Source organism: Rhinopithecus bieti, unplaced genomic scaffold (genome assembly GCF_001698545.2).
Source record: "Rhinopithecus bieti isolate Rb0 unplaced genomic scaffold, ASM169854v2 scaffold_10315, whole genome shotgun sequence".
In the NCBI taxonomy this organism is placed as follows: Eukaryota; Metazoa; Chordata; class Mammalia; order Primates; family Cercopithecidae; genus Rhinopithecus; species Rhinopithecus bieti.
The window spans coordinates 1032805-1058621 of record NW_016806560.1 but is presented as its reverse complement, the minus strand read 5'-3'; the positions used below and the strand labels follow the sequence as shown (position 1 = coordinate 1058621).

Sequence of the window (25817 nt, the reverse complement as noted above, 5' to 3'; positions counted from 1 at the left end):
TTCAGCCATTGCCAACCTGGAAACTTCTAAAGGAAACTGGTTTTCAAAGTGGAGATGTCTTTTTCAAACACTTAAATCTGAAAACAAAAGAATCCAAGCCTCAAGTTCACAGTGCAAAGCAAGAGAGGTCAGCCAAACACAAACTGGATAGCTCATGTGTAAAAAGATGTCCTAAAATTAACTGATGAATTTTGATCGAGAAATTTGAAAGTTTGAAATGTATTTTCAATGTCTAAAGTCTGTGAATGCATCGTAACCAAGCAGGATGCAACCTATTGAGTAACATTAATCTCTGGGAGAAAAATTAAGGCTGATATAATTAAATTGATGTAAAACATTAATAACATTGATACTGATGAATACTTGGGCCTCTCCATAAGTGATGAAAATGGAAAATAAAACTGATTGTTCCTTTAATTGCACCTCTAACTGGCAAACACATCATGAGGCTAGACAAGAAAAAGGAGGGGTTGGGGAATTGCCACGTTATAAAAGTATCTTGGTTTACTGCCTTTGTTATCAGTTTATTATTTCACCAATGAAACATAGAGTAGAGATAAGACTACAAGACATAATTAAGAGCCTAAAGATTGCAAAGTATTACCATCTTCAGTTTGTAAAATTAATTCATCAAAAGCAATGATTTGCTCGTATTTTTCAGGTCAGGTATTTCTGGGGATATATTGCTAGTTGTGAATGGTTATTAAAGGAAGAAGTCACATAAAAGAGATGGCTGCAATCCTAATGAAGAATCCACTGTGGAAGGCAATAGCTGGGAAAGGTGAAGTCTTAAATCAGGGAAGTTCTTAAGGACAAAAGCCCAAGAGAAAAAGCATTCCTAACTGAGCGGAGTCTTAACTGATCATGAGGTTGGCCCATATTTACCTGCCATGGTATTATGGGAGGAAATCAGTATTCTGTTAACCTCTGACCTCTCAGCTCTGAAGCAGACAAAGGCCCAATCTGGAGCCCTGGGAGAACATAGCCAAATGTCAAACAGCAGGGAAGCGATTGTTATAGAAACATTTGGCTTGGGCACAGGCAGCTTCATTGGGGCAAACTGCTATTCACAGAAACAAGCCATGAAGAGATAACGCCATAAAATATGAACAACATGGAACCTTTTTCGCCTTGCTTCTAAATTGTTAGCTTTATGGGACTTCACGCTGAACAGTATGAAAAAAATCCAATTTGCTTTGAAGCGCATTAGTCTGTCTAACATCCTAATTATTGTTTACATTGCCATTTGCCTTCTATTAAGAATTGAATAATTACCCAGCACTTCATAGTTTAAAAATACAAGCAAACAGGATTATCTGGGTAATTAAGAAACTGTACCACAGCTTTGTACTGGTGCAGAAAATATCTGTAAACGGAAGGGAAATGATAATTATCAATCAACTTACTTCAAATGGTATTTTAAGGATTTTGAGCAATTTGAGATCTGTAACTTATTAAGAAGAGGTTAGTAAGATCACCTTTGAGAAGTGTGGGTCTGTTTAAATCCATCCCGAGAAACAAGAGCCAGATAAGCAGCTGAATTTTCCCATCCACTAATGACACCAGGGAACACACCACGTACAGAGCATTCTGCTGCTCTTTAATCCTAATAATCCATCCCAAATGGACTTTGAACAGCATCATCAAACTTTGTCAGACCACGTGGAGCAAAACCAAAGCTCTTCCACATTTAGTTGCTGTTTTAACTGACCTTGCTTTTACTTAATTACACTGCAACGTCCAGCTATGCCCGTTTTCTGCTCTGTGAAATTAGTTTGAACTCAAATCTAATTGAACTTCAAAAACATTTCATACAAAGTCCGCTTCCTCTAGTTTATAGAATGCCTATATGATCATGGCTTTTCAGAAGATAGTGCTGGTTTCAACCCGAGTTAAGTTTGTTGGGGAAAATATGCAGTACGCTTGCCTTCCCTTTCTAAAAGGAATACAGCTAAGGTTAAAAAATAAGTAAATATGGAGACAGTGGAGGGAGTGGGGAGGAGGGAGATAGAAACAAAAGACAATATTCAACCAAAAGTGAATCCACAAATATAATAAGGAATAGAATTATAGTCCATACACATTTTAAAGAATTTTATCTGGGGACATAAGTGAAAATATGAAATTTAAATTGTGATTCTAGGTATGAAGATTGATGTATTCATTCATAGATGAAGAAACACAGACGAAAATCTCAGTGGTGATTTGTACATCATAGATTTTAAATATGTACTCATTGATGGCGTGAATGGACTCCAGCCCATTAGTGACCTAAAGCCTATTTTCCGAACTTCCTGAGCTCTGACCATTCTTTTTCAAAGAATTGTATCTTCTTACTTTACAATTTTTTAAAGTGCTTTGTTGGGACACTTCTGAACATTCCTAGCATAATCTGAATAGTGCCATCCCCTCCCACCTCAGAAAGAACAGCAAGATTCCAGCTGAAGCTGTCATTAAACAGACAAGCCAAGGGATTCACCCAGGCTGGGTTCCTTTTCCAAAGGTCAAAATGAAATGAGCAGCAGGGACTTGGGTTATTTAGCATGGGGCAGGGGGGCCGGAGAGTGACAGCCAGCCACACTGGGGGCAGAGGGTGCATACAAAGAGCACTGTGCAAATAGTCTCCTCTTTGCCTCGTACCCCTGATCTCTGGAAGCATTCAAATCAAAACCGAATTAATTTGCATGGTGTCTAAATCATTGGGCTCTGCGTAAACAGAAGGAGATTTTGGCTGGGGTTTCCAAAGCCCTCATTGCCTTTGTGAAAGGGGGAAATGGGTGTGCTGTTTTGCGTGAGGGCGAATACAGAATATGCAAATGAAGAATCTGCTGCCTGGAACTGCAGGGCTGGGCAGACAGCTGACGACCTGCATTCACCCAGAAAAGGCTGGGGTCTCCAAAGGGAGTTGTAAGCAGTACCAACATGTGTGTTTCCCAGGAAAAAGAAATAGACCCTGAATATTCATCAAATGTTCATTTAGTCATGGGATTCTTAATTACCCTCCAGATCACAAAACCAAGTGACCTCACCTGTTCTCCTCCCCAAAACAGCTCAGGGGTACCAGCTGTAACGGGATTCAGGGAGAAAGCTTTTATGCCTTAAGTGAAAAAGATAGAGTTTCTCAGGGTCCAGGGGACAGCTGAGGCCTTCTTTAATCATTCCTTCTCACAAGCACAGTAAAACTGAAGGGAGCACTGAGCCATGTTATTGGACACAGATAACCACTTTTTAAAAAGCCAAGAGCTATAAATTGCTGCCTAATTTTATAGAAACGTCTAGAGGGTTGAGTAAATAAAATGTCATTCTTCTAAACTACCTAAGTCTCCTAGATTGTGAAAAAGTTTTCAGAGCTTTCTGATTTCGTTTTCATTTTTAAAGCCTCTCCATGACCTGCAGAAATGCAGTCTATTGCTTACCTTTCCAAAAGGTGTGAACCTAGATGCCCCTGTTCTCATCCTTTTTAGCTCGGAACCCCTTACCTTACACTCTCAAAAATTATCAATAATGTTTTTCATGTGTGTGGTATAACTATAATATTTACCAATCACAATTGCAACTAGAAACTGAAGTTTTTATTATCTCAAATTTCTTTGAAAAATAACACTAATTTAACTCATTACAGTTACACAAATAGCTATTTTAAACATGGTTGCCCAAAACAAAGTAAAACTTAGTGAGAAAAGTGCATTGTTTTACTTCCTTCTCTCTTTCCTTCCTTCCTTCTTCCTTTCTTCTTCCTTCCTTTCCTTCCTTCCTTCCTTCCCTCCCTCCCTCCCCTCCCTCCTCCCTTCCCTCCCTCCTTCGCTTCCTTCCTTCTTCTTTTTTTGACAGTTCTTGCTCTATCGCCGCTGGAGTGAAGTGGCTTGAGATCTTTGCGTTCACTACAACCAACCTCCACCTTCTCAGTTCAAACGATTTCTCCTGCTCAGGCTCCGGCGAAGGCTGTTGGACAAACTAAAAGCTCCGCCACCAGGCCCAGCTAATTTTTTTTTTTTTTTTTTTTTTTCAGATAGAGATGGGGTTTTACCATATTGGCCAGGCTGGTCTTAAACTCCTGACCTCATGATCCACCTGCCTCGGCCTCCCAAAGTGTTGGGATTACAGGCGTGAGCCACTGCGCCCAGCCGCTACTTTTTTTTTTTTTTTCATGTTTCTTGAATGTCTGGCTTAATAGAGGACAATCAGATTCTTTCACAGTAGTCTCATCATTCCCATGACTTGGCTTTCTGTGGTTTTGCCTACCAAAGGTACAGTACAGTAAGATATTTTTGAGACAGGGATAGAAAAAACGATGGAGGCTATATGCACATAATTTTTATTAAAATATATTGTTATAATTGTTCTATTTTATTATTGTTGTTGGCATTCTCTTACTGTGCTTAATTTATAGCTTAAACTTTAGCATAGGTACATATGTATAGGAAAAAACATAGTGTATAAGGGTTTGGTACTATTTGAGCTTTCAGCATCTATTGAGGGTCTTGGAAATATCCCCCAAAGTTAAAGGGGATCACTATATTTGTTTCTGTATTCAACTTAATAACATTATCATACATCAGTTAGCTTCTAGAAAACTCCACTGTTCACTCACGAGAGAATTAGAAAAAAAGGCAAATAACATCTTAGTGTTATTAAGAAAGTTTTGACCTTGCAGAGCACATGAAAGGGTCTTGGGGAACATAGCTGGACCACACTGAGGACAACAGTGACTTGGGGCACAGAGGATTGGATCAATGTAGACAAGGGCAGCCATTTGGTACCATCCCTTCACTCTTCCCTGTATTTGTCACCATTGTCTCCTCAAAAGATCAAAACCAAACAAACAAACTCTCTACTCTGGAACCTAAATGAAATGGTTTATTTGTTGGATTGATCAAACAGCCCATATTGTCACCATATTTCTATCTAACAACAATAAAAATAAGAGTAACAATTTTCACTTTCTAAGCATTTTAATGATTCTAAGCACTGTGCCAGGCCCTTCATACATTCATGCACATATGTGTGTCATATATAATAATATATTATTGCCACCAATTTGCAAATATGAACTCAAGGTTAGGGAAGCTAAGTTAGTGTCTACAATTGCACATCTGATGAAGTGGCTCAACTCCAAATGCAGGTACTGGCCATTTTGTGCTAACTGTATGTTCACTTCATGTGCTGCAGAGAATTTTGAAGGTGTAGATGTAAAGAAGATTCATAAACATGATTTAAAAAGGACCAAATTGAGTAGAAATCATGGACAAGGACCTCATTAATACATTAGTCGCATGCAAAGATTTTAATATATCATGTTGACTCCATGAAACCTAACTCCACCAAATATTTGTTATATGTGAAACAGGCCGCTATTTCTTATACATTCAGTCATTCATTCATTCAATGGACATTTAATGAAACACCATATGTTCCATACTCATCACTGATGTTACTACTCTGGTTACGCCTAATGCTCCCCCCACTGACATTCTCATAAGGAAGTTCTCCTCAATTCATATGTCCAAGATAAAGGCAGAAAAATAACAAAGCAATGTTAATCATTCAATGTTTTAACAAAAACATACATATATGATTACAAATTAAAGTGTTAGTTTAAAAATATTACCAGGAAATACTGAAATAACCTAGATATCTACCAATAAGGAAAAGATCAAATAAAGCATGGCATACTTATACTACAGAATATTAATCTTCAATGAAGGAGAATTGAGAAAAGCTATATTCTCTAATATACAGTGATATCTATGACAGTCAAGCATCATTAAAACAGGATGACAATTACAAGGATGATTCCATCTATTATTTTAAAAATACATGTATATGGCTATATTTGAGTTGCCTGCCAAATTGTGAAAAATGGTAACTTGTAAAATGTAAGCTTTTGAACATTGCGTGTGTGTATATATGGTGGGTGTGGGTGTGTGTGTGTGTGTGTGTGTGTGGGCAGGGAGTGGAAGACTTACAATTTTTACTTCATGTAATTCTATACGAGAAGTTTATCTGACAAGCATTCAGTCCTTTGCCAATGTTAAATTTACCAATTATCCTTCCCCCCTCATTAAGTAGTAAAGTTCAGTTATGTGAAAGTCAAACTTATATTATGACCACCTCTGCTTTGCACAGCAGTGACTGACAAACCACTCAATAAGGCTTTTTCTTAGAGGCTCAAATCTTAATAGAATAATTATGTCTTAATTCATTTCTGAAAGATACAAAGAAGCTCAGTTAGACTAAAATAAGTCATCAACTCTTGAATACCATATTCAAAAATCCCTAACTGAGATAATTCCTATGCGATGCTTTGGTGAACCCCAAATAGAGACTATTGCGTGATTCACACTCACAAAAGGCAGCCTGGTCACACAAAGAGGAAAAAAAAAGCATAACAGAAAAAGGACAATAATTAAATGCTGCTCTTCTTATAGATAAAGAATTACATTTTTCAAAGATCACAGCCATGCTTCAAAGACAGAGATAAAAGCAGCCATGTGATTCAAGCAATTGATTCTTAATGACATGATTCAAAGGTAGAGGAAAAATTTCAACAGTGCAAAGGATATGAAGCAGCATCTCTGTGAACTAGATTTTAAATACTTCCTTTCCATTACTTCTTTCTCCTAGCTCCTTCTATAGCATATTTGAGAAAAAAAAAGTAATCAGTTTTTTGACATAGCTCTCTTCGTCTTTTCAGAGCACAAGTCTGTTTATTTTAAAACCATTAGAACATTTCTATCTTGTTCTTTCTTTTAAAAGCTTTTAATATGATACCTTTAGTTGATATGAACACATTTTAATATTGATGACTTCAATATACAACAAAATTGTATACTTCAGCAAGGCTTGATTCTTACCTAGCTTAATTTTGTCATAGTTGTAATTATTTGGCCTTAAGAGTGACTCCAAAATAATATTTTCTTTTTATTGGTATTATTTTTACAGGTATGCTCTGAAAAGTGCTGATTAATATTTCCCAAAGAGAAAATCTGGAGCTGTCCTTTCATTTTCAGCTTTTAATTAGGCAAAAAATAAGCTAATAGAGAATATTTTTGGCTGGGTGTGGTAGCTCACACCTTGTAATCCCAGCACTTTGAGACGCTGAGGTAGGAGGATCACTTGAGGCCAGGAGTTCAAGACCAGCCTAGGAAATATAGTGAGACCTCATCTCTTATATTAAAAAACAAATAATAAAAATAAATTTTAAAAATTTAATAGAATATTTTCCTCTCTTCCTTCTGCTTAATATTTCTAAAGTAATGAAAACAGTCCTGTAAAACATCTGGAACACTTCTTCATTAGGGGTGTGTCTGTCCGGAAGGAGATGTCTGAAGTGGATTTTGTTTCCTTTTTCCAACAGTCTGATGTGGCCTGGAAGCAGGACTAACTAGAATAATTATATTATCCTCTGCATCCAATCACTAGGCAAGTTCAAAGGGCTGCTAACTCCTGGGATACATTCTCCTTGAGAAGATGGGTAAGGAGCTCACACACATTGTTGTTCTACTGAGACCAAGCCAAATCATTTCAGAAAATGTTATTCAAGAGAAGAATGAACTTGCAGCTGCTTCAGAGGGCAAACCCACCATCCCCCTGCCCTCATCCTTCCTCTCCATTAGCATGTACTGCTGGGGGTAGGAACTGCAAGAGGAAGTGTAGTTCTGTCCCCAAGGTCCTTTGACGATTCCAGTGGATGATCAGGGTTAGAGTCAAACAACAGCACACCCCAGGCCCCCGCCCGCCCTGCCCATTTTTGCCCAAGGATCCTTTGTCAAACATTTAAGATCTTAATCAATCTTCGCTCTGACCTCCCGGACCCCAAGGAAGATGGATGAGGAAGTAGGTGACCTTTCACCTGTTCTTCTATTTGTCCTGCCACAGTAGAACCATTGAAAAGACAATTGGGGAGGAACCTGCTGCCAGAGTTCTGAAGACTTGGCCAGTTTTCCTTTATATTCCTTCTTAAGCTTTCTTTACACCCTCTTTCTTGTCCTATCCACAAGTCACTTTTCTCTTGTTCAAAGGAAAGTTATCTTTCCTACCAACAAGGAAAAAAAAATGACATCCTCCAAATAATATTTGCAATACGAAGTGTGAAAATGTATATTATTATTTGTCAGGGCAAAGGAGGGAGATGCTTCCTATCTTTAGCCTTGATGTCAAGGAGTGGTCAGGGATTTTCCTTTTACTATTTCAACTCAACACTCTTAAAAGTCAACAGCTATGACCTTGGGAAGAGCACAATGACAACAGAAATGCTAGTATCAAGTTGTTGCATGGTCTATGAGGTGACTTTTACCAATCTTACAACCCCAAGTCCTCATCGCAAGTCTGTAAACTAAATGTAACTATTATCATCCCATTTTATGGATGAACAAACCAATGTTCACAGGGCTTAAGAAACATGCTCAAGGTCATCTAGCTAAGTGACCAAATTCATACATCTTTCCTTGTCTCTATATTCTTTCCATTGTGCCTGGGTGCTACTCTTGATGCCTGTCACGATATCAAGGATAGGACCAACCATTTTTATTACTCCCAAGACTTTTAGTGTCTCAAGTCATCTTTTAAAAGTCCCACTCAAGCTTGGAATCCTTTGTCATTCAAGTTTTTTCTTACCTAACTTCATCAGAAATTTTCACATGGCAATAATAGAAACAAACAACCAAAGTGCAAGGTCTTGCGCAAAAAGTGTCTTGAAAGAGTTAATCATTTTATTAACAGGGAAAAAAATTCAAAATAACAAAACAAAATAAAAGCAAAACAAAACAAACTTGGTCGACACGCCTGAAAACACTGAAGTTTCTCAAAAACGACTCAATCCACTTTCTTCTTCTGTTAAATATCTGGCCTCGTGTTGGGAACAGCTTGCTCGGAAGTGGACTAGATTTGAAACCCTGAATTCCTCCCCTTCGAGGAACCACGTGATTAACTGGATCCCCAAGACTATTTCCATAAAGCAAACCAGAAAAATGTTCAATTGCCTTTATATTCACTTTCCCCACCATCTTTTCTCTTTTCTTTCTAATTTTGGTTGTAAAATGTCAAGGAGTTTCACAGTGTAGCAGTGTATGAGGTACTGGGCTCTGTGACAATTGACAATCAATGACATTAGATACACGAAGATGTGCTAACCCTGAGAATGAACATTTTAGCAGAAAATGGAAGCCAGTGTTGTTTTACTTAAAATATATATAAGAATCTTGACATGTGAAGATGTGCAGGTCCTGTCCTACAAAACGGAAAAGGCAGAATAATTTACTCTAAAATGGGATGGCATGTCATTGCCCTGCTCATTTCACTGTTCCTGCTATGATCATAGTAATTTAGGTGCCAGCAACAATGCACTCACATATTTTCTTATATTAATACCGGAATATACTTTGGGGTATCAATTCGGTACAGCTTATCTAGCAGTTGCTAAGTCGAGAGCAAACAAAAAATCGAGGCATTAATCTCTATTTTAAAAATCCTTGAATTCCAACTTGTAAACTTTTAAATTTACATATTTTCCTTTTTTTAAAAAAATTTTAACTCTGAATCAACAGAAAAGACAGCCACTCTTTATTCTATTTACAACAAAATGAAAGAACATTGACTGTTAGTTACTCCTAGAAATACTATAACTAAGCAGGAATGCCACTTCAGAAAAGTGTAAACTATGAAAGGAGTAACACGTAACTTTATGATACCAAATGACCAAAAACGCAATTTTCTTCAGGTTATAACTGGATTTTCAGTCAATCAAGTGAATTACCCCATAGTTAATCCCACCCTGTCATTAAGATGGTTGAAATGCCAGACAAATTGTTTGGCAGTCAGTTATTTCAGGCTGTTTAATCACCAAATCAGATGAACCATGTGGCAATGCCATCTACAGCTCAACAATTACCCAGAGAAAAGATAAATCTGATTGTTTCATAGATGAGACCAGAATTACATTCTAACTATTTAGTAGTAACCATAACAGGATTGGCAGCCGCAGACTATTGATAACTACTATTATAAAAACAAATACCAAGCAAGACAAAAACTTGGAATAAAAGGCAGTCTTAAGTCTTATTAAATACATGACAAACAATCTGTATAAATAGGAATTACTCTCATCTCTTACTCAGATACAAAGCTTCTGTAAAGCAAGGGACTTTATACACTCCCCAGTATTCTGTCAGGAAGGGGTAATAAGGCAAGAATAAATTGCATACACTGAACCTTAGGTGAGAAAAAAAAATTCACTTAGTAATACGGTAAGTAGTAATTAACATGATAAAAATACATAGATTTCTTCAAAAACTCAATAACTGAAATCAATAGCAAATTGTGACCCAATTTGCTATTGCTTCTGACCACGGATCAAATAAGAAGACTCTTGCTTGCTTTATTATCACCTCCTAAGAGAAATAAAGAGGTCTTTCATCAAGATTGATTTCATTTAGAGAACCCATCAGTGGGTGCTCAGGGAACAGAATGTACTTGAAGCAATGCCTCCACTTCGTTGGGTCGCATCTCCACCCGTCCACAAGGCAGAAAGAAAAAATGGATTTTCTTCACTCGATTTTAATCAGTGGGCAGGAACTGGAACAACTTAATCCTAATTTCACATTTAGATCATTCACGCACATATGCAGAAGATGGGAGATATTTACAATCTTTGTCATTTTACCAAGTCCATAGACAGGAAAACTATGGCTCAAAAATGTGTCCGCCCTCCTTAAGTAAGGATCAATCAAGGCTGTTTCTTCAGCTTGTTCATTTACATTTCAGAGGGCGCATCAAGCCAGTTCAGATCTAAGTGCCTGTTAGCAAATGTGTTTGGCTTTCTGCTGATTACACCAGCATCATTTATTTTGTCAGTATTAGAAACGTCTTAGCTTTGCCACCTGGAGCTATAGCACTTACTCATTAGACCCCTATGTCCCACCATATCCCACAGGGGCTGCTAATTACTGGCTTTACTCCATTTAGTCTCATCTCTGATTTAATTACTTGCACTAAGCCCCAGTGAAAAAACTACAATATGGACCCTCTTACCTTGGCATTCTCCGCTCCGCTCCTCATGCCCAGCGTTGCATAGACAGTTGCCAATGGGTACCAGCCATTCACCATCTGCCCCACAGTACATTTTTGGCACATCCTTCTCTTCTGAGTTGTTGACACAGGAGCCTCGAACTTCCACCAGGGAAGACGTATCAGCCCCTGTGATGGTGTCGGGAAACTGGGCCAGATTGCGGACTGTGAGTGGACACTTTTTATAGAACACACGGACTGATACCAGGGCGATGCAGGCCCCACATCCTGAAAAGCCAGGTAAAACCCCTTTTGCTTAATGGCCCTACATCCCGGATCTCGGTGTTCAGCTTCATGATTCTGTCACCAATGTCCACTTGGGTGAAGCTCTCATCAGCAGCAATGGTGTCAATTTTGACAAACTGGTTCTCTCTGATGAAACGCTCTTTGTCGTTGTCTGATTCATAGTAGTACAGGTTAAACGTCTCCTTGCAAGTCCCCATGACGCCCGGAAGACTATTGCAGTCCCTCAAGGTGAATTTAATCTCAATATATACTCTCTGAGCCCCTTCTCGGGTGATCCAATCAGTTCGTAGCCAGTTATTCTGGCTGGGTTCCATCACATTGCACACTTGGTAGGTTCGGATTGGCGTATTTTTTTCATCCATGATACTCACTTCCTCCCACTGCAAAGATCCAAAGCAGATGTATCAACCACAAAGTTTCATCATGCAGTGATTTGTCAATCCCATTTTATTCTCAGAGGACACCTGATTATTTTCCTTTCAATAATGAAGCAAACTACTGAGCACCAATCATCACTAATAAAGGATCTTATGGGAGATAAGATAATATTTTATTGAGGAAGTGTTTTTTTGTTTTTTAATTGTTTCAATCTTTTGCCTGAAATCCAGAGGCAATGGTGGATTTACTGCTTGTGAGTTCTCAGCGGTTCCTTGTGGTGGTCCAACAACCTCAAATTCACCTATTACAACAGCTACAATTTCAAGTGGCAACAGTTCAAATTTACTCATAAATGAAAAACTAGTATGTGTATTGTTTCAACCACTGAGCAGAGACCTGCAAATTAAGGGCAGGAAGAGTAGAGCTTGCCAAAGGAAGACAATTATCAGTTAATTAGTAGTGCTCCTGTCAGAACTTTGGGCTCTAATACCTTAAAAAGGCAATTGATTTTTTTGGCACCCTCGCTACTCTTTAAAGGGGAAAAGAAAATCCCGCCATTCTGGTTTCAGTAATCCTAGGAAGACAGGGAGTAAATTTTATGGCTGGATTTCTCAAATATGCTATCATTTATAATAGTAGACAACTTTTCAAGAGTGTGTATTCAATGAAAAAATGTGTACATGTTCTCCTTTTTAAAACATAGACAAATAACAAAACTAGAAAACAGACATGCTTTGCTTCTAACTCTTCCATGAACATTAAAATAAAATAGCAAGTGGTATTTACAACTGAAGGCCCAAGAAAATGAAAGGTGATAGCACCATTTTCTTTGCATTCTACTTCCTAACACAAAGAATCTAATGGTGGGACAACTTGAATTCAGCAGAATTCACTGTGACTGAAGTAATCGTTTCACTGTCATTATAGCTTTTTAAAATAAGCCTAAAAGCAGCCAAACTTTTGGGGATCCTACCAGACTGCTAGGCAGCCTCAAATTTTTCATTAACATCTACAGTAACGCATTGATATAGATCTGTTATAAATCAGCTGAAGTATCTAACAAACGTATGAATATAATTAGAAGGAACAAAAGATCGTTTTTTAAAAAATTGTATTCTGTGATAGCTCCACTTAAAGCTCCATGCAGTCCAAGGAAGTACATAGAATCATTAATGCATCTTTTAACGGGTTTCCCAACTATGCACTGGAAAACTCTTAATGGATGGAAATGTTACTATGTGAAGGACCATAAGCCATAAAATTCTGTATCCTTTTCATTTGCTACCATTATAAAAGTTGAAACTAGGAGGGGTAAGTGCCCTGTGGTGATGAAAATTTCTTTTTATCCAGTAAGCAATAAAATCACCAGTAATTTACTTATTTTAGGAAATTCATGTAAATCCAAAAATAGATTCCCGTCTTCAAAAAAACCTACTCAGCATGCTTCTCTTCTCAGAACAATGGGAATATGGAAAAACACATTTATCAATGAAGGCACATAGACTATCTCTACAGAGTTCATGCAGGATAATTCAGGTCTAATATTAACTTTTCAGTCTGAACTTAATTGTCTAACCACATTGATCAATTCACCGGAATAGTGACAAATCCTCCCTTAGTTCTATATTTCACAATCAGTGTCAGCAACTCAATGTACTCTTGTAAGTGAATATTACCAAGAAAGTAGCTTTTTGCTACAATGATGTTATCAGGAGCCATCACTTTCCCTAATTCTCATGTCTTGCTTAGTTGTTCTTACAGACAAACAATGGATTGTCTCTGATTCTAATTTATATTTTCCTGGGTGATATTGTCAAATAAAGTTTGTTTTTTACTTTTTAAACATAACAACAACAAGAAATAAATGTCATTATCAGACCAAATCACTATCTCAAGTTAACAGTGAATAAAGACATTAAATGTCCTAACTGCAAGCAGAGATTTTAGAATGATCAAGACTCCATATGCTTTTACTCTCAGCTAGAAAGAACTTTCTAAAGACGATCAATCCATTCCTCACTGATAGATATCCAATTCATCCCTTTGCTCTATGCCTGAAAAAAAGTCCTCATCAATTATAAAATCTAGAGATTAATTAACCTTTATAATTTGACACAATTTCTCAATGGCTACTATGTATTTTGCAATGACTAATTCTTTTATATACAAATAAAATTTCATTTATCTTACAATAATGCTTAAAATGTTACATGCCTAATATTTAAGAAAAAGAAAAAACCTGCCTATATCCAGCCCATTAAAAGTACTGGGTTGTATACAATCAGCTCTGCATAGTTTTAAATAGACTTGAAGACAACCAAAATAAGTTTTGTGTCTAGAAAAGTGACCAGGTGCTCTTTCAGCAGCTCTGGAGGAGGAGGAGGAGGAGGAGGAAGAAGAAGAAGAAGAAGAAGAAGAAGAAGAAGAAGAAGAAGAAGAGGAAGTCTGCAGCATATTAAATTGCAATAAAAGCTTTCTAGAAACTAGATAGACTATGGACTGTACCCTAAAATGTGTCAAGTCAGGTTCAAAATTTCATTAGATGTATATTCTCTTCAAACTTAAAAGCAGCCAGTAAGAAAAATGAGTCAGATTAAATTTATTAATACAAGTACTGATACTTTCCATCCTCAATTTTACCAGCAGTTCTAATACATTTTAACCTACCAAGCAATATCCCTGGTACATATAGCCTGGGAAAGCCTCGCCTGAATCAGTGACCTTTCCAGGGTATAGGATTAACAATGAGTCTGAGTCTCACCAAGATAAAGCTGTACCTTTCTTCACATTCAAAGGATGAGGGCAATTGCCTGCAATCAGTGGTGAATACAGCCTGTCTACACTGCCAGAGGCCTGCCAATCACTCCTCCCTCCTTTAAAAAGATGGTTTTAAGGGCAGACTAGAATTTTTCAGCAGAGAACAAACCAATGACAGTCAAGTTCAGGCAGAAAAATAGGAAGACAGGGCAATCTGTTTTATTTCAGGTGGATTACAAAATTTGTTTGCAACAAGACAGCCTAAAAGTCTCCATTTTCATGACTATTTTCTTGCTTGGTCTTAGTTCTGAAATATGTCCTTGATAACAGACTCTATGAATCTTTATTTTAAAATCCTTCATTCTTTATTCAATAGACCAGTGTGGAGCCCACGCCAGGTTCTAGAATTATAGTTTTTGCCTAGTAAAGACTCCTCATCTTTCACCCCCATTGTTTTTAATCAATTGACTCGGCCAAAAACTATCAAGCCTGTGAAGGTAGGATGATTTGTTTAATTCTGAAAGGATTCGAGAGTTATTTCAGTTTGGCAGAAGTCAGTTACATGTTGTACTGTTTTCTCTCCAAAGCTGATTCATTCTGACTGGTTATTTAGGGGGAGTAGGAGACTGTGGTCATTGACCTGGTAAGATGGAGGCAGTAATGACAAGTGTTATAAATTTGAGAAGAAATGAAGTGATGCTTTCTTCAGACTTTATAATCCAGCCTACTCAATCCTCAAAGATTCTTCAAGATTACAGACACTTAAACGTTTCATATTTAGCACCATTAATGCACAAGCTTGGGGTTTTTCTGACATAAGTTCAGATGACTGTCTCTCAGTGTGCAAGAGAACAGCAGCTGACTTAAGAGTGAGAGCAAGGTACAGAGCCTTCCTGCAGTTCATGAAGGTACAATTAGAAATGTCTTCTCTCTCATATCTTTATTTATTCTTTTTTTTCATCTGGAAGCAGGACAATTGCTCTTAAATTAACCCTGTCAGGACTTCACGGCCATCACAGTAATAGGTATAAATTCTAATTTGGTCCCTGGATCATATTTCCTGTCGGTATTTTAGTTTTAAATAGGCATCTAAGTCTATGCCTCCACCAGTCTCCTAATTTTGAAACCCCTTTCTGCCCTTTTGGTTTCTAGTTCTTCCATGACAGAGCTATCCAAAGGGAGTATAGGATTTCTCCAACAAAGCGTAATTCACTTCATAGGCCACAGCGGAAATCTGACCCCCTCACCACAATCAACAAGAATCAAGCCATTAGGACTCTCAGAAAGTTACTAATCACTCCTTTTTTACCCTTTGGATCAGAGAGCAACTCAGGACTTACCCCTCCTTCCAGAGGGCTTGCTATCCACCCAAGTTCTCCCTGAACAGATCTGGAATCCAGTAAGGTAACTGCAAAAGAAAAGAAAATAGATTAATTTCCAATTGCAAAAGCCAATAACACAAAAACCATTTGCTTGAGCGTTTCCATATGTGCTGAGGGCGCGCATATCCAACACTGATCAAAACGTAAACTTGGGCTCACTTATGTAAATAATCATTACTCATTTGATCTTCTCCCCCTCTTTAAATCTGCAGGTTCTTATTTGTTTAACTTGCTTAGCATTTAAAATTCCATCCTAGGACTCACTTGATTCATTTTTCTAAAAAGGATGAATAGAGAATCTGAAGTACAATTCAAAAAGATAAATACATCTATGTAGAGCAGTTGCACTCCAGAGCAAAATCTGCATTCATCTCTGTCTGGTATTCACTAGAATTATTTGTTTTTGCAAGTTTCAGATGACCACATAACTCATCAGGGTGACAGAGCCACAAGTGAATTCTCTCTTCTATCAGAAAGTATCCTATCCAAAGGGTCAGGAAAAGGCTCTCCCTAACATTTTCCCCTCCACAACCAAGTAAATAGTCCATGAATATGGTATCCGCTGTTTTTTTAAATATCAAAGTTTCAGAAAGAGGGAATGCCAGACGTGCAGAATCAGAATGCAAATGTACCTCAAGTATTCTTTCTCAAGGTGTGTTGGGGACAATCAGAGACTCGTCTTCCACCCCTAGGAAATCACTGGCTTGAATTTTAGGTATGGAGTGCTGCTTAACGGCTTTAGTGTGCTTGTGCTACACCTAAGAGTGCGTCAAAGCTTGGGGGGAAGGGAGGACAGCCTACCGAACTGCGGTACCCCGCTCAGGCTAGAACAGCGCTAGGTAAGGGGAACATCCAAAAGGACGCAATGAATTCAAAACCTCTCTTTCCCACCGAGATCTGCAGTCTTGGGTGTCGAAAGGCCCACCTCAAAGGAAAACACTGGGTTATTAATTTGATCAGCCAGGCTGGCTCCTCAGGCTGGGGGAGGGGTGGGAATGGGAAGCCTTCCTCCGTGCTCATGCGCACCCCAACTCTCAAGCTTACCCCTATGCCCCTGGATTCTGCCCACTTTCCCTCTCATTACACCTCAAAGTCAATGGAGTTAAAAATCAGTCTCTTTCCCCTAGTTTTCCCGGGGAGTCTGAATTCCTGGGGTCTGTTAATGATTTTAAAATGTAGAGCCTTCCCTGGGTCGCTCCCGCCAGGAGTTCCCACCCCTTCCCTCCCCCCACCCACACCCGCAACCATTCTCTCCTCTCTGTCCCTAGAAGAAAGGGCTCGCGCTTACATCCATTTGGATTTATGTAAGGTGGATTAGGACACAAAGGAAACAATAAGACCCAATTTAAAAAAAAGGGAGGGAGTAGGAAAAGGGAGGTAAAGGGGGAAAGGAACGTGGATGGGGAATAGAAAGCAACAAAGTGAATTAATTTTGAAGGGGGAGATGGGGGAGATTGGGGGAGGAGAGGGGAAAGACATCCTCCCTCCCGTTCAACAGGAGGCCTAGGGCTCTCAGCGCCTTTTTGTCTTGGGCTCCCACTGTTTTTCTGCCTAAAAGAAAAAAAAAAGCGGGGGGGGGGGGTGGTTAAAAAAAAGAAAGAAAGAAAACAGTCTTTACATCTGGGGCGAGAGAGGTCTCAGGGGACGTCCTAACAAGTGTGTGAAGTGGCCAGGAGAACGCGGGATCAACGATTCCGCTCAGGGGAATGAATAAGCCTAGGGACCGAGGGGCGGCGGCGGCCGAGATGGCACCAGAACCACCAGAAGCCACGTCGGAAGGATAGGGGAGACCCAGAGGGTGAGAGAGCGCCCCTTTCCTCCCAAGCGACGTCTGTGGGCAGGTGTATAAATCTCTCAGAGCCTCCGTCTGGAGAGCTCCGGGTACCGGCTGAGCTAAGTTGGTTTTTGGCTCCCTCCTTCGGAACAGAGAAAACGACAGATTGCACAGGGATGGACGGACGGATGTCTGGAGAGATGGTAAGATGAATGGATGGATGGATAGGTGGATGGATGGATGGATGAATGGGTGGATGGATGGATGGATGGGATGGAGGGACGGATGGATGGACGGACGGACAGATACATGGCTGGATGCATTATGGATGGATGCATGGACAGACGGACGGATGGATGCACGGAGAGATGGATGGATGCAGAGATGGATGGATAGACGGATGGACGGACGGATGGATAGATGGATGCCGGAAAGGAGAAGAATGAGAGACAGACGTAAGGCTAGATGCACGCAGGCCGATGTACGAGCATACTCTGGAACACAGCACGAGCATACACTCGAACACACGCGCACACACTCAGGACATTTGCGAACAGACATACAATCCTCCGCGTCCGCTTCCACGCAGGCATTCGCGCACCTACATACACGCAGTTGCACGCGCGCGCACACACACACAGGCACACACACGCAGACATGCACACACACGCAGACATGCACACACACATACATGCATGCGCGCGCGCACACACACACACACACACACCGTTCGCCTCTCCCTGGGTTTCTCAGTAACTAAATGATCACCGCCCCCGCCCCCCCGCCGCCCCATCTCCCGACACAGACACACAGCAGACACACAGGCACATACAATCCTCCCAGCACGTCCGAACGGATGCACAGAAAACTGAGCAACCCAGACGGGTCCCGTCGATCCCGCACGTTAGCTCTAAACAGTGTGCAATTCTGGGGCGAAAAGCTAAAACTCGACTGCGTTCAACTTGCCCGCGGGTTCCCCAAGTCTGCGGGGTGAAGAGCCCGGGCCCCTCAGGCCCGCAATGGCACCCTCGGGGCGCTGGGCTTGGTGAGGAGAAAGGTGTCTGACTCCGGGTGCTAGAAACCAGGTCACTGGCGCCTGGCGAGCGGCGCCACGACCGCTGCGCTGCGGAGCAGGCCCCGCAGCCCGGTCCCGAGAAGCGCAGGGCTCGGGAAACTTTGCAGAAAGCAGAGCTCGAAAGGCTTTCGCTAGAACCCAGGAGCACCAAGCCTTCACTGTGCCCCAGGCTGCGTTTTCCCCTCGCCCCGGGCTGGCTTCGGAGAGGACGTGGTTCTTGTTAATTTTTTTTTTTTTTTTTTTCAAATCCTAGCGTTGTCTCCCGTGCATCCCCTCGGGGCGCCTCGAGCGGGCCTCGCCGGCGGATGCTGATAAACTTTGGCCTTTCGTTACAAACTTGGACAGACCCGCCGCGTGCACGGGTCACGGCCTCGGGGCAAGCTGCCCCGCAATTCCCCGCTGCCCCTTCGCCGATGCCCTCGCCTCGGCCCTCTTCTTCCGAATCGGGACGCACTGCTCACGCCGGGCTCCCCCCGCACTACCTGGCCCTACGCTCCTGAGGACCCCTCACCCGCGATGGCCCCTCGCTGTCCCCGACTACAGAAAGGCCGTCCCGCTCTTACCTTCATTCGCGGGGTACACCCTGGAACCGGTGACAGCGTCGCAAATCCCGAAGAGACACGAAAAGAGGGCGAAATAGAAAATCCCAGCCATGGTTCGCCGGTGCCAACGCTGCTCCTGCCGCGTCTATCCCAGTGGAATAAATGCTTAAGTTAGGAGAGCAGCGGGCTGAAGACATTGCCAAGGGGGCGGGCCCGGCCGGTGACGTGAGCCCGCCAGTCCGGGGCCCGCGGCCAATGGCGGCGCACACAGGACAGCCGAGGCCCCGCCTTCACCGCGTAGGGCCCGCCCCAGGGTTCCGCCCCCTCCGGGCTCCGCGGGGCGCGAGGTCTCCCGGGGCTCGAGGGGCGAGCACGGCCGGGTCCCCGCCCCCTCCTGCCGGAGGGAGCCAGCGGAATCCCCCACGTCACCTCGAAGGTCGAGCCCCTGGACGGCGGAGGGAGCTTCGAAAAGCTTGGAATTGACCAAGGGGAGCCAGAGAAGAGGTTGGCAACCTTTTCTCCCACCACGGGCGGTTTGAAATGGAGGAAAACGCTCTTTTATTAAAATAAAAGAAGTCTAACTTGACCTGTCCCTCTGCGGTTGCTTCTTTAGGAGGGTCGACTTGTCTGCGTCCAGCGCGCCCGGGCTGAGCTGCACACGCGCGCCTGCCACCGCCACCCTCTGCCGCCTTGCCCTGTTTTGTCTTTATGGCGCTTCCCCCTCTGAAATGCTCTTTGGGGGGAGTTTTGTGGCTCCACGACTTGCTTCTTCCCTGGCTCCCCAGATGCCTGGAGAGCGGGAACCTACTCGGTCCCCAACTTCCAGCCCACAGCAGGGCTCTGTCACTGTCTCCAGAGACTGAACGAATGACTTTCTAGCAGTAAGGAAGTCCCCGCTGGCCCCGTCCCCTGTGCACACGCCGTGGACTTCGCCCAGGGCCCAGGACGCCCCGACAGGGCCTTGGGCTGCAGAAACCAGTTGTGGATTTCCCGGGGGCAGCGTCGGGGGGAGTCCCTGGAACCGGGCCTGGGCTGTCCGGGAGCGGTGAGGGTAGAAGCGAAAGGCTTAAGTGTGGGTGCGGGGACCTGCAGCTGCACAGACAAGGCAGACAGGGACTGGGAAGCTGCCCGGAGCGGCTGCTGCGACTCTCCGCTCCGACCTAGCCGGGACAGCCCTCCCTGCCCCGGGAGACGACGGCGAGCAGGAGGACCCGCAGAGCCCTTCCCGGCTGCTCCGGCCCCGGGGGCACTGGCACCATCGGGCTGTGGTCTGTCCCCCGATGCCCGAGCCGTGGACTCAGCCACCTAAGAGCGATCCGGCGACGGCAGCGCAGCCGGTGTCCCAGGGACCAGTCCCCAACGCCACTCGGTGCATTTCCTCAGGCGTTGGCAGGAGCACTGATTCCTAGCGATGAGGCCTCCCTTCCTCTTCCCAGGCTGCCCCTCCTCTGACTCCCTCCGGAGCACAGCCAGGTTTTCCCGGTGAGCCTGGGTCCCGGCGGCCGGGCGGCGGTGGGGAGGTGGAGGCCCCTCTCCAACCCGGGCCGCAGCTCATCGTGAGCCAACCGCGCCACCTGCCGGCCAGATGCGGGAGTGTGCGGCCCCGGAGGAAGGGCGAGCTGACAAAGACCGCAAACCCGCAACCCGCAACCCTCAACCCAGCAGAGAGGTGGTACGTGCGGTTGGGCGAGCTTTCCAGCCACCGCCAAGTCTCCTGCACTACTCCTACCGTGGGGCTGCGGGCAGCGCTCAAGAGGTCCCGGAGTCTGTCGTGACTCTCACCTGCTGGATTTCAAAAGATGGAATCGGAAAGCGTTTCAAGGAGAAACTCCTAACAAACCTTCCGGGGGCTGCTTGAGTGGCTGCTCTCGGAAAAGCGGATCCTAAATAAAGCGGGAGGGGTGTAGGTCGGCGTGGAGGAGAGGACAGGTCTCGAGTCACTGCTACGGTTTCAGGTCATTGGGCTCCGCAGCAGATCGTGTTTTCCCCCTTGGCTCGAGAGCTGCGCTGGTTTCTCATGCAAACTCAGAGGCGAGCTAATGACATGAGCAACTTTTACTTTTACATAAGATGAGCGCGCGTGCTGAGGCGTTGGGCGGCGGCTGTGTGAGTTGGTGGCCCCAGAGGAACAGCTTGTGCGAGACTCTGGGCATTTCGGTTTCTAGATACAAGATTTGCTTAAATGTCACAGTCCAAAGAAGTGGATTTCAGTTATTGTAGTTACTGATTGCACACAAGTAAAAAGGCAAAAAAAAAATTAAAAAAAAAATTGTACTGGGGGATATATGTATGTGTGTGTGCGTGCATAAATTATTTAAAACAATTGCACTAAATCCCTTTAAGAAATGCATTCCTAGGTTCTTTCATGTCTTTCTGAGTTTTACAGAAAAAGAAGACGAATATTGGTCCCTGTCATTTGGCACACAGATTCAAAAGAGAAAAGAGCAATCTGAATTCTTTTTGAAACCTTTTTAAACAATAGATGCTGGTTGCCTTTCTGCAGGAGCTTGAGTGTTGCATGTATCTGTGGTTGAAATGGGAAACTGACTGCCTGCATTGTTATAAACAGTAAAATTTCTAAAACATGTACCATTTTTTTCCCCAGGATATGCACATTGAATATTAAACAAAGTCTTTCCAGACACAGCTGCCTTAAAGCAAGGCATCATTTGCTAGAGTACATTCATTGACTTCCCCTTTGTTCTTCCTATGTTTTAGTTCAGGCCCCAAAGCAGCCCAATAATCAGAAGAACCAAGAAGCAGGAAATGCTTACTTGGAAAAACTGAACTATAACTTCCTCTTTAAATCATTTCTGGGCTGCAGATCAGAAATGAGCTGCTGCAAATTCTTCTGTCCATTGTGACTACCTAGAGAAAAGGTGTTCTAACCTAGCAGATATGATTCCTTGAAGAGTAAGGCACAATTTTAAAAATGATGGTGGCCTTTGTCCATCATCATTGCAGAAAACCCCCCACATTATAGGAAAACATCCTGGAGTTTTCAAATGTTGGAAACTGTTTACAACACATCAACGGAGTCATAAGGATACAACAGAATATCACACCTTTAAAAAGTACCTAAAATCACCTAATTTTAAAACAAAATTGCTTTACTCTTGAGTAAAACAAGTCTCTTACTACTGTAAAATTTGGGGGTTATTTTGAATCCACTAAGAAATACGTCAAAACATATCTGCTTACACACTTAATACAAATAGTAATTGAATAATCCAAAAACAATGATATACTTTTTTTTTGCACAGTGCCTACCACAAACATTTGAGCTACAAAGTACCTTGTAAATGCTGAATTGAAGTAAGATTGAATTCCAAAGGTGTTTTTAATCTGTAAAACACATTTGTAAATAGCACCAAGCATCCTAGGGTTTCCACCTCTACGTGGAGGGTCAATTTCACCAAAGTAAAGAGAAAGGAGCCTTTGACCTGTAGACAAATAGGCAGTGATAAGAAGAGTTTGTGAATGACTGGAGAGACAGAGAGAATAAGATGAATCCACTCTGCTTTTTCTAGGCATCCTGGTGGATTTTTTGTGAATAAAATGGAACCTGCCCATAATGCTCCAACGACTCCCTGAGTTATCTTTAGAGAACCAGAACTTTCAATTCAGACAACCCCGATTTGATACTTTAGCAGGGCTTTTTCTAGCTGTGTGTCTTTAAGTTACTTGACCTCTCTGAGATATACTTTTCTCATCTACAAATCATAGATAGTTAACATTATATGATTCTTCTAAATACTGAATGAATGTTACAGAGCTTCTGGTATAGTACCTGGTGTGTGGTAGCCAGCTGTTATTACTCATTTTTATTTTTATTTTTTATTTTTATGAGACAGAGTCTCACTCAGGTCACCCAGGCTGGATTGCAGTGGTGTGATCATGGCTCACCACAGCCTCACCCTCTCCAGGCTCAGGTGATACTCTCACCTCAGCCTCCTGGACACCTAGAACTACAGATGTGTGCCACAACACCCGGCTAATTTTTTGTATTTTTAGTAGAGATGGGGTTTCACCATGTCGCCCAGGCTGGTCTCAGAATCCTGGACTCAAGCAATCCTCCTGCCTCATCCTCCTAAAGTGCTGAGATTATAGTCATGAGCCACCATGCCTGGCTATTATTTCTCTAAAATAATATTTAATTAATAAGCATTCACATTTTGAAATGGGAAATCATTTGTTCGGCTTGAATTGTTCCTTCCACAAGGAAACCAAGCACTGTGATTTACCTTTTGTGCTCCATGAGAAAAAGATGCCTTACTTTATCAACTCCTGAGTAGGGAAGAGAAATAAACTCTAAATTCTTCTCTTCTTTTATGGTTGATTTATGACAGCTGACATCCAACTCCTATATTCCTAGGTAATTCCACTGGATTGGGACCTAGAGGCTATACTTGTCTTCAAATAGAATGGTGTAAAAAATGAGAGAAAGAAGGTGTGAGGAATCCAAAGTCCCACAACCAGTGATAATGAATAACCAGAGCTCTACCTAATGAAATTCCCACCTTCCCACCGTTGTTAGAAAACGCTTCTGCCACAAGCTACTGCATCTTAAATATACTAATTTGACACAATTGCGGGGCTTCCGGAAGCCCCCAGGAAACCCAACTGGAGAGTTCATCCTTTGACGTCAAGGCTTTCATGCTATTTCTTATGCAAATAAGAAGCAGGACACTTCTGAGCCCTTTACACCTGAGTGGGAAAAAAAATGGCTGCAGAGGCCGGGCGCGGTGGCTCAAGCCTGTAATCCCAGCACTTTGGGAGGCCGAGACGGGTGGATCACGAGGTCAGGAGATCGAGACCACCCTGGCTAACACGGTGAAACCCCGTCTCTACTAAAAAATACAAAAAACTAGCCGGGCGAGATGGCGGGCGCCTGTAGTCCCAGCTACTCGGGAGGCTGAGGCAGGAGAATGGCGTAAACCCGGGAGGCGGAGCTTGCACTGAGCCGAGATCGCGCCACTGCACTCCAGCCTGGGCAACAGAGCCAGACTCCGTCTCAAAAGAAAAAGAAAAAGAAAAAATGGCTGCAGAGCTCAGGTCTTCATGGATCAAGAGGATGAGAGAGCAAGTCAAAGCAAGAGGCCTTTTTTGTTTGTTTGTTTTAAATTTTTTATAAGTTGTTGGGGTAAAGGTGATATTTGACTACATGAGTAAGTTCTTTAGTGGAGATTTGTGAGACCGTGGTGCATCCATCACCGGCGCAGTATACGTGGCACCATATTTGTTGTCTTTTATCCCTCGCCCCTCCCATCTTCCCCCCAAGTCCCCAAAGACTATTGTATTATTCTTATACCTTTGCATCCTCATAGCTTAGTTCCCACATATCAGTGAGAACTTATACGATGTTTGGTGTTGCATTCCTGAGTTACTTCACTTAGAATAGTAGTGTCTCTTGCATCACTGAGGTGAGGAGGGGCAGACAAGAAGGTTGCAGTTCTCAAGGCAGCAAGACTTTTCTAAAGCTTCATTTGATGCCGTCCTTGAATTTTATTCCGTTCTAACAAACATTTCTTCAATGTCTGCTATGTACCAAATCCCATATAAGGAAGAGGTCAGAAGATCGAGACCATCCTGGCCAACATGGCAAGACCCTGTCTCTACTAAAAATACAAAAATTAGCAGGGCATGGTGGTGGGCACCTGTAATCCCAGCTACTCAGGAGGCCGAGGCAGGAGATTCACTTGAACCCGGGAGGCGGAGATTGCAGTGAGCCGAGATTGTGCCACTGCACTCCAACCTGATGACAGAGTGAGACTCTGTCTCAAAAACAACAACAACAACAACAACAACAACAAAAAGATTTCTTTCTAGTCATGACCATATGTGATATTTGTGGGGGCCAGAAACTATCAGGGACGTATCCACCTCCTGGGGCCCAAGATGGAGGAGGAGAGACAGAGAAGGCATGTGTCAAGATGCTCAGTTCAGTTCTGTAATAACTCTAGATCCCTCTCAGGAACATTTTGCAGAGACAATGTGTCCTTCTGGAGGAGAAATTAGAGGAGATAATTTGCATCTCTTTTTGGCAACATTGAGAAAATGAGTTAAACATCAGAACAATTTTATGTTTTAGGCATGAAAGCCATTCCCCAAAATAAGTGTAAAATGCTTTTTTCTTGAAACCTTTCAGTATAACACCTCTGAACTGAGGTTCACTCATTCTAACTCAAAATGCCAACATAAAACTGCAAGGCCCCAGCTATTAAATATTTTAGCTATTAATCACTTTAATATTTAATAGCCATGTTACGTTGCGGTTATCAAAAGAGCTTTGGAATTATAGCTGTCTTATGATGAAAAACAAATAATATATGTGGCATATGTGTGATATATGTGTGAATAAAATAAAGCTGACACAATTTTTTTAGCCACTTATATTTTTTAGACAGAGTCTCACTGTGTCACCCAGGTGGACCGGATTGCAGTGGTGCAATCTTGGCTCACTGCAACCTCTACCTCCAGGGCTCAAGTGATCCTCCTATCTCAGGATCCTGAGTAACTGGGACCACAAGCACATGCCACCATACCCAGCTCATTTTTAATATTTTTTTTGTAAAGATGGGGGGTCTTACTGTGTTGCC

At 42.4% G+C, this 25817-nt stretch overlaps 1 protein-coding gene across 1 annotated transcript in view; it reads right to left on the bottom strand.

Moving 5' to 3' along the window:
• EPHA4 (EPH receptor A4) overlaps positions 1–19440 on the bottom strand; it is a 156386-nt gene extending 136946 nt beyond the window's left edge. The window contains 4 exon segments of the mRNA XM_017876829.1: positions 11029–11303; positions 11305–11690; positions 15786–15853; positions 19240–19440. Of these exon segments, the coding sequence (XP_017732318.1) occupies positions 11029–11303; positions 11305–11690; positions 15786–15853; positions 19240–19330 (820 nt within the window). The 5' untranslated portion in view covers positions 19331–19440.
• Between the last annotated feature and the right edge of the window lie 6377 nt (positions 19441–25817).